The sequence below is a fragment of the Pseudomyrmex gracilis genome, unplaced genomic scaffold (genome assembly GCF_002006095.1).
Source record: "Pseudomyrmex gracilis isolate BER0280 unplaced genomic scaffold, ASM200609v1 scaffold_2024, whole genome shotgun sequence".
Classification (NCBI taxonomy): domain Eukaryota; kingdom Metazoa; phylum Arthropoda; class Insecta; order Hymenoptera; family Formicidae; genus Pseudomyrmex; species Pseudomyrmex gracilis.
This window is the reverse complement of record NW_018022608.1, coordinates 9,503-19,795: the sequence shown is the minus strand read 5'-3', so window position 1 is coordinate 19,795 and position 10,293 is coordinate 9,503. Positions and strand designations below refer to the sequence as shown.

The 10,293-nt window shown below is 31.5% G+C and overlaps 1 protein-coding gene across 1 annotated transcript; it reads left to right on the top strand.

Moving 5' to 3' along the window:
* The first annotated feature begins 326 nt into the window (after positions 1-326).
* Positions 327-10,249, top strand: LOC109862584 (receptor-type tyrosine-protein phosphatase F-like). Its single transcript, XM_020442658.1, has 25 exons — positions 327-445; positions 607-762; positions 860-1,006; positions 1,115-1,236; positions 1,429-1,624; positions 1,703-1,770; positions 1,882-2,086; positions 2,188-2,306; positions 2,437-2,635; positions 2,761-3,069; positions 3,155-3,405; positions 3,656-3,731; positions 4,082-4,629; positions 5,153-5,427; positions 5,525-5,840; positions 6,161-6,248; positions 7,598-7,674; positions 8,032-8,166; positions 8,331-8,471; positions 8,545-8,742; positions 8,874-9,070; positions 9,141-9,247; positions 9,496-9,710; positions 9,872-9,997; positions 10,091-10,249. The coding sequence occupies exons 5-25, from the start codon at positions 1,498-1,500 to the stop codon at positions 10,247-10,249; spliced, it is 3,936 nt and encodes a 1,311-aa protein (XP_020298247.1). The 5' UTR covers positions 327-445; positions 607-762; positions 860-1,006; positions 1,115-1,236; positions 1,429-1,497.
* Positions 10,250-10,293: the final 44 nt, after the last annotated feature.

Sequence of the window (10,293 nt, the reverse complement as noted above, 5' to 3'; positions counted from 1 at the left end):
CACTTAATAAAACTTTATCAACAGACAATTATCGTGAAGTAAAAATTCAAGTAATTCCTAAACTTCAAGCGCATAGCTACAATCCGTTATGGGCAATAGCAGATGTTCGTGAATGTTCCAAGAGAGGTGTGAATATCTCATACTTAGAGTATCTTATTGCATATCTAATATGATAAAAATACACTATGTGTTTATATACACATAAAAGATTTATAAAAAATCTACCAAACCAATTGTTAACTTCTTTGTAATTATCTTTTTTTTTATGTTTATATAGAATCTTTAAGACAAGCAACGATTTTCACTACAGGAAATGCTTCTTTTGGACAGACGTTAACTTATTCTAATTCTTATTATTGGCCAAATGTAACATGCCAAAAACTATTTTATAACGAACATACTGTAGTAAGTTCTGTACCAGAAGCAACAACCAACATAGATCTGGGTGATTACTTAATGGTTAATTATATTGCAAATGTGAAATCTCACGTTCTTTAAATCTATGTATTATGATTCTTTCTAAAAACATATTATTGCATAATTTTAGGTGTCCATTTGCTAAATATGATATAGACTTATTTTAATATGTACTTTTTCTTCTCTCAGATGATAAAGATTGTCCGATAGGAAAAATAGGGCCGAAATGTTTATTTTCTTGCGCACACGATTTGAAAAGTTACGATAACTGTAAAGAAACTGCGATCTGTTATACAAATGGTTGCACATGTTCTCCAGGTTTTCAGGATACGGAATGTTCTTCACGTAAGTATTCTTTAATTACAATTTTCACAATTACAGTTTAAATTTTATCACTACGTCTATATACGATCTGTAAATACATGTCACAATATACTTAAAGTGTGTAAGAACTACTTGTACGGTCATAATTGCAAGAATAAGTGTGGCTCCTGCAAAAATTTTAATTGCGATAAAATTACTGGCGAATGTATCAACGGATGCGTCAAAACCTCAAACAAGATTTACATACCACCTCTATGTCAGATAGGTATAATAACTTTTAATGATATATAACATTATTGTAACTATAATTGTCAGATGATTTCTCTTATTGATAGATGTTATTAGATAAACGGAAACTGTACTGATGTTTAAGGCATAGACAAGCTTGAAGCACCTTCAATTGTCTCTACCGCTACAAGTATCCAAGCCAAAGTTCGTACGATTTGGACACAGGAATATAAAAATTTGTCACTACTGTATTTGTTTACACTTGGAGTAAGTATAAGTAAAATGAGTACAAGTTTACTTATTTTTTCTAAAATTATTCAAAAGAAATTGAAATATCTTTACTAATAATTCATTTAATACCTGAACTTGTCACACTTATCTACTACTTAAGATACAACTTTTTACGCGCTCGTAATATACAAATAAAAATCAAGTAATATTTTAATACATTCTTTACAGGGATTAGACCCAATTACTCAAATATTCAATTACTCCATTACGCTGCCATGGAATAAACTGTTTCCGAACATGACGCACATGACAGGGTATTTCAAAGATTTAAAACCTGCTTCTGTTTACTGGGTGAAATGCATCTTAAGTGTTGAAGGAAGTCTGATTGAGAGTGAGTGGCAAAATGTGGAAACTGCTTGCGACTGTAAGTGTCAATATTTATTGTTAATTATAGTCTTCTCTAATTATATAATTTCTCTATTTTCTGTCTGCAATGATATAGTAGCGACAAAGTTTGTCGTAACACCTGCAGAAAACAGCATAACGATTAATGTGCAAAACAACTCAGATGTACGTACATATTTTCTGTTTAGTTTTTATAATATATAATGCAGATAATTTTACTATGATTATATTATATGTACATATTGTGTAAAAACTCTTGGTGTCTTGTTATGCTAGCCATTCTATCCGTGTCCACCAAATTGGTACTCACTACAACTTCAATATACAAATAGTCGTTTGATTTTCACTGAACAAATGACAAAATTTTCTCGTGAATTGTCAGGATTAAACCCATATACTTGGTATGACGTGATAATACATCATGCAAAATATAACAATAACAGCTTGCTGTATTTCGAGACAGTATGTACATTAGAAGGCGGTAAGTTTGTAATTATACGATATAAAGCATGCAGTGAGAAAATTTCCAATATGTGTATGCAAACACATATTTAAGCATCTGTGTTTTATAAATATCACTAGTTCCAACTGAAGTATTAGATTTTTTTTACTTGAAAAAGTCAAATACATCTGTCAATCTGACGTGGAGATCTCCAGATCAACCAAATGGAAAAATTTTGCAGTATGAAGTAACGTTGAAGGTAAACAACTAGCTTACACGTAGTTCTTATTATAACATTACGATTTTCATCCACAACTAATCGATGTGACAAAATAATTTTTTATTGTAATCAACTTTTTTATTGTATAAATGTTTTCTATTAATTCTAGATTAATGAGTACTGCGGTTGTACAAACGAAAACTTAACTATGCCAGATAATCCAATCTCCATTAAAAAATTTACTAACGAAACAAGCATCACAATCTTAGATTTACATCCATATACGTCTTATAAAGCGCAAGTAAGAGCTCGCAATTCACGACACAGCAGCAATGACACAGAAATAATGTTTTCTACAGACAAAAATGGTGCTTATCAATGACTACTGTTTTAGATAATTATTATTGATTCTAAAATATGTCAAATTAATTATATTTTTCCACGCGCGTATATAAAAAGTGTGTCTCAGTATACGATAGCACAATTTTTGTAGATATACCAACGGAAATATTTAGTCAGGTAGAATTCCACAACTGGATATTATCATGGCAATCACCTAAAGATTGCTCGACGATTTCGGGATCATTAATAGCTAAAATAAAGATAAACGGAGTTACTCATTATGTCCAAAATTACACTGCAATTAAACAAACACAATTCAAGTATATTAATTTAAGAACTTTTAATCCGCCACTAAATGGTGCCGAACGATATAAGGCAACTGTTTATGTAATAAGAGAATTTAATAGTATAGAAAATTCTTCTGCTTTTCAAGAACTGGTTTTTAACTCTCCACCTACAGGTAATATTACGTTTGCTGTTATCTTTATTTCTCAATTTATTATATAACAAAGTCATCAAAACTTTAGATTGATTTGAACCAACAGCTCCACCTGTAGTAACCAATCTAGAAGTCGTCGAGATTGATAATCGTGTATCGTCAAACATGACGTTATACTTGAAATGGCACAGTCCACTTCCACCCTTAAACGGACAATTGCAGTATTATAATGTTACCTTATGTCACACTACCAAAAATTGCAGTTCTAAAATTGTTGAATTAACACACTTTTGTGATTTGTGGAATGATTATATCTGTGAAGAGTTTCCAATTTCCACAATTAATATCGCCATACAAGTAAGAAAAGAATTATTTGTAAAATTTTTTTCAATATATACATATCATAATTTTTACTAAATTTACATTTGAATAAACTGCAAAAAATGTACATGATCGAGAAATGTTTAAAAAATATTACACTTAACACGTAGTTCAATAATTATTATTTGCTTATTGTCAAGATCTTTCTGATTCCTTCTTAGTGCTATTATCAAACAATATATGTAGAAAACTTCAACATTAAAATAGTCGAATTATTATATTACAGGTGATTGCGTACAATACAAATGTTACTACTGCAAGTCCTCCAGCTCATGTATCCAGAAAAATGCTTGAAAATACACGTAAGATGTCGCATATATTATACAAAAATCAATTTCATCTTTTGTATAGTTTGTTATTAGAGAAAAAAAGATTAGTATTATAATTTTTATTATTATAAATGTTTACAGTATTTACATGTATTAATGTTTATTCAATGTATTATTGTTTATATTATCCATATATATTACTGTTTATTTATTTTGTTACCAGGTTACACTTAATAGTAACTGTAACAAAATATGTACTTTTATTGTTGTTATTTAATTTATAGCGTGTATCTTGTTTTCTAATTAATTTTTAAAATATGCGCAAGTAAAGCTAATTGTTTCCTCACCACAATAAAAAAAAGTACAAGCAGATTATTTTGTAGAACCTAGCGTACCTGATGAATTTACTTACAAAATAAACGACAACAGCGTGGTGGATTTAAACTGGCGTCATCCATGGAAGACAGGTCGACATTTGCGATGTTTTCGTATCACGGTAGAAGAAAAGACTACAAATCTGAAGAAAAAACGCAATTTGCGTTCTATTGACACAATAAAATCGCAGGAAAAGCCAGTGGAACAATATACACCTTATTACAACGAGCGCTTACGTTTATGCCCATCGACAAAGTACCGCATCTCAATTCAGGCTGAGACAATAACGTACGAAACCAGTAGTTCAAACGTTATAGAACTACAAACGCCATCAGACGCAAGTTTTGATGGAGACCTACAAATTTTGAAGGAAAATTTGAATTCATCGATTATGTTACACATACCGCCTGTTCTGAATGACACATGTAACAGTGTTATGCACATAATTGTAAAAGGTTTCAAACGATGCAAAGAATATTCGGAAGTACCTAAAAATCTGCAAGAGCAAGCAAACGTGAAGATGTATGAAATTGCTTGGCATGCTGCTATAATCTCGGTAAATATGCAATTTATAATAAAATCTTAAAAGAATTTGTATTTCTCTACGGTTTACAACTGAATGAAACAAAATAAAAATTTAATTAAATTATATATATATATATATATATTATGATTATAAACTGCTCCTAAAACAAATAAAGAAATGCTTTTGTGTTAAAGCTGATAAGAGAAAAAAATAAATGAAATAAGTAAAAAATTATGTTTCTTAGATACATCTAAGTACAATAGTAAAACAAGTTAATGTTTTCCGTATGTAAGTGTAAATTATAAATTTTTCCATATTACTAAATAGGTTAGTGTTTGTTATTTTTTAAATAACTTAATATCTATATACTTTATGTTTCAGTAAACATAAAGTAACAGTAATGTAACATTAATGTTATGATTTCTTACTCAACAATGTAATTGCGATGTAACATACCTTGTACGTAGCAGTTACATTATTGAATGAGAAATTATAACATTAATATTACTTTCTTGTTACCTCGTGTTTATACTGGGGTACTATTTAATTACAGACAGATGAGATTGCTCGCAAAAATTATACATTTTTACTTGGCGACGACCTATCTTATGGAGGTGCGAAGAACTGTCCGTTACATCCTAATCAATTTTACAATGTAGTAGTTATTGTAAAAGAACAGAATTCAAATCTTGAGGACTCTTTTAAATCACTCATGCTTACAAAATCTATTAATATCGGTGAAGTTCCATCAGTCCATTATAAGATGTGGTTGATTCTCATAATATTACTTCTNTTTATANTAGCTGCAGGTTATTATATTTATCAAAGGTAATGTATCTTTTACTATACTAAAATAATGTAATTACTATTTGCAAACTGAATTATATCTACTTCAGCTACAATATAGTATAACTGCTTTTCACAGAAAAAACAAGAAATTGAAGAAACAAGTATTTCTGAACGACGAGATAGTTTTGTCGGAAAACATCGAAATTCACGAATATAAATCAAAATCTGTCATATCAAGTTCAAAGCAAGATATCACTTCTACTTTTGACAAACTTTCGATTCCATTTGATAAACTTTCGACCAAATCTTTATCTCGGGCAACTACTCCGGAAGAAGTATACATTGACGTCGAGACTATCGATCGAGAGAAAACATTGTCGGTAAAGGTTAAAGAGTTTGAGGATTATGTCAGAGAAGCAATACAGTCAGGATTGTTGGAAAAACAATACGAGGTCAGTAAATTACATTTTTTTTATTATCTACTATTTACTTACTTGCTTTTCGTAAATTTCTCTTTTCTTTCTCTCTAAACGTCAACTAAAACTTTAATATATGTTAAGTCGTGTTTTTAATTAAATGTTTATAAATATTATACGCAAACATTTTTGCATATGCAACGATAAAATCATCTTGTGAACAACACAATGTTATTCAACTACGTTAGAACTGTTGTGTGTATAATAACTACACATATAACCACAAAAATAATGACTAATATTATACAGTAAGCGATATATAAAAAAATCTATTACTTCTATAATATAATTTTAAGACATTTCCGCGAGGACAAACTCGGTCGTGGACTTATGGAAAATTGTCGCAGAACAAATCCAAAAATCGACACGTCAATCTCATAGCCTGTAAGTACCAAATTGATTGTAAATTTTGCGTTGTAGAGTAAAGATGCTTATTATAAGATAATTAACTAATACGAGATAGAGAGCTATTTCATGTAAACGGCTACAAATTCATAACTGCGTATTTTTAACATATCACTTACACAATCAAATTACATTTGATTACACAATCAAATTACATTTGGTTACACAATCAAATTACAATTGATTACACAATCAAATTACATTTGATTACACAATCAAATGTTTTATTAGTGTCGCTTACTGCCGAAGACGTGGTGTCTACAAGGGAGTTGTCGCGTACGCGCGGAGTAGAAAAATACTTATTATAATTTTAAAATATGTATTTAACACTTTTATGTCATAAGCTTACCTGTCATTTTAATTCATTCAAATGTACACATGCACTATAGGTGATTTATCATGTAGTTTTGTCAATTTATTGCATACTTTGTTGATACAAACTTAAACTTGTTACAACTTAATATTCCCTAATATGAGACAAGCAGCCGCCTTTTATAGGAACTGTCAAGTTCTCTATTAGATGTATTAGTAAGTTTTTAATAATCATATTTTCAGATAGAGGCAAAGAGGAGGCAATCGTGATTTCACTGGCAATTAAAGGCTGCATTAAAGCAGCAGAAAGCAAAGAAATGGGATATTCAAAAGCATCTAAACAATTCAATGTCCCAAAGCGTTACTATTAAACGATATGTTAAAAATGTCGATAGTTCTGTTATTGCTAAAATTCCTATGAGAAGGAAGTTTCTTGTATCTCCCTTATTGAGAACTCTTTTTTTGAATCGGCAAAATCATCACTTTTGAAGAAAAACTTTTACATATAATAAAACAAAGTGTAGCTATTATTGATTTTTAACTTTTGGCGATAGAACTTGAATATATTTTCTATAAGTTTGACATAAATCTAATAGCGATTTCGGCTGGTTTACACCGACTGCACATTTCGGGTGTCGGTGCAAATTGTGTGTTAAACTGGTCGAATGGCAGCAGTTCTTTGCTGGTACCGCGTATTCGTCTGAGCTCAGTACACCGCATAGGTGCATGTTGGGTGTACACAAAGTGGCTCTCACAAATTAGTCGGAGCCAGTTAGTGTAATCAGTACACACACCGATGCGGTGTTGCACTCAATTGCACCAACTCTACACAGGTGGCACACCGGTGCAGACCAGCCGAAATTGCTATAAGAGTTATAATTGTATATTTAATAAATCGGCCTTTAAAAAGCCTTTAAAATAGCTTTTACAAGCCTTTAAAATAAGGTGTCTCATAATAGGCATCTTTACTCGTACGACTTAATAAATATAACAAGCGGCATTCTAATTTTATACAGATGACGAAACACGAGTGATACTAAATAAACTTCCGGATGACGAATATTCTGATTACATCAATGCCAATTACATCACCGTAAGTCACGTAGACAAACAGCCATGACTATTTCACTTTTATCATACTGATTATAGAATTGTATTTTTCCATGTTAAATGTGATTACTAATTCTAATCTTTCTTTGAAAATTGCGAATTTATTTGCATCAAAAAAAAAATAAACATAATTAACGGCCTACAATTTAGATATATAAACGTATAAACATATAAACTTTATATGTAACAGAAATATTTATCTACTATATTTACACGTACAATACAAACATTTTAAAATATATTTTTGTTTTTTATTTTATTTTATTTTTATGAATATGAAGATATATGTATACATATATATATATATATATCAATTATTATAATAATATTGTTTACAAAGGGATACAAGAAGCCAAAACATTATATAGCAACGCAAGGACCCAGACCTAACACAGTTATTGATTTCTGGCGTATGATTTGGCAAGAAAATGTCCTTATTATTTGTATGGTGGCAAATGTGATTGAAAATGGAAAGGTAACCGCTTCTTTATGTAAATTGTAACATAATTTGTACATACCTTTAAACTATAAAAATATAATTAATAAAGAACGTTGTTTAGCGATTCAAAAATACGCGAGTAAGAAAATGTAAATAATTTTTTTTTTTTATTGACAAATAACTTTATAAATTCTATATAGACAAAATGTGAGCAATATTGGCCGGACATCGGCAAGAAAAAAAAGTACGGGGACGTCATCGTGCTGAACTCAAAGCACAGTGTCTTTGCTGACTATTGTTTCAGAACTTTTCAAGTTACTTGTGGAGAAGAAACTCGAAAGGTATACGCAATTTCAAGTCAAAACCGTTACTGTAAAGTTCACAGAAATTTCTAAATATGTATCAATGATACAGATAGAACATCTGCATTACACGGCCTGGCCAGATCACGGTGTGCCACTTTATACACACTCCGTAGTTACGTATTTGAAGAAACTCTTAGCGACACCACCTGGAAATGGGCCTGTAGTCGTCCATTGCAGCGCTGGTGTTGGAAGAACCGGAACCATCATTCTGTGCGACATTTGTCTTCATCGAGCGGCTGCCGAAGGGGTGATCATTCCGTCGTGTTGTTTAAAATAATCAATTTTACTGATAAATCTCGCGAGTGTGAACGTATACATAACTACAAAATAAAAGATTTGGCTTGTTCATATTTTTATTTAAAAAAAATTGCATTGCAGGTGGTCGATGTGTTCGCTGACACAGCATCTATCAGAAACGAAAGAGCCAATATACTAGATAACAAACAGCAATACTTGTTAGCGCATTTGGCATTAGTGGAATGTTTGCTTTCTATACCGACCACGTTACCGTGTAACGAGACATTACCTGCGCGAATCAAAGAATTGAAGGCTCAATTACCAGCTCAACAGCAGAGGTTCTAATATAACTATTCTTGTTTTTTGCGTCAATTTATAAATACGATATATAATATTGAAAATTTGCAGATTGCAAGACATTGCATGGCAGGATGAAGCTTTGCGACCAGTCACATCTCCGCCATTCTTGTCGGAATGTAATCGTGCTAAAAACCGATTTCCGGAACTGCTTTCAGGCACGTTTGTATAATTTTACGTAAAAAAAATTCATACACGTTGAACACGTTTGTTTCAAAATGCAAGTAAAATAACATGTACTTGGAGATGTTTGCCGTAAAAGATAAAACAATAGAATATACAAGTTTGATCATGCTAACGTCGAGCCGTATCTAAAAATTGGGTCGGAGATTTGTACATAAGCGATAAAACTGTGACATGTAATAAAGTTATCAGATAAAAAAAAGTAATTCATTTTATTACACAGATAAGGTTAGCAGACTATACTTGAAGAAATATCCGGCATCAGACGACGACAGCGATTATCTGTCTGCTGTTTATGTGGACGGAGTAAAACTTCAGAATCAATATCTAGCCACACAGCTTCCCATGCCGTCGACGATTAGTGACTTTTGGCGAATGGTCGCTGAGTTCAAAGTGGAACTTATTCTTATGCTACAGCCACCTGATCCTCAGGATCCGGTATGAGCATATTCCGATGCCACGTTTATAGAATAAATTTTAGCGTCTACATAAGATTATTTTTTTAATCTCTTAGCTGTTTCAGCAAAACTTTTTTCGTATAGGAGGCTATATTTAAGACTTTGGAACTAAAGATTTATCTATCTATCACAAATTTTCAGACATGCTGCGCGATTGTTCCTCGCGACGAGTTTAAGCCGACACCGTACTTGAACATCACAACAAAACGCACTGTAGAACTAGAATATTACACGTCACAACAATTACTTCTCATTGACAATTCCGAGGTAGATCAAACTTTCAAATGCGATTATATAGTTATAAATAGTTTTAGTATTATTGTAACATATATTTTTATTTACACGTATGATACCTTGTAGAAACTCTCGAGAGAACAATCAGTGACTATCTTATGTTTAACGGAATGGAAACCTGGGAGAAATCAACCACCGCCACCAGTCATGACGATGGTGTCATTTTGGCAAACTGCGGAGAGAATTGCAAGAAGCGATGAACCAACAGTCATACTTTGCCAGTAAGATACGACTATTTAGAAGTACAAAAAAAAATACGGTTAATTTCT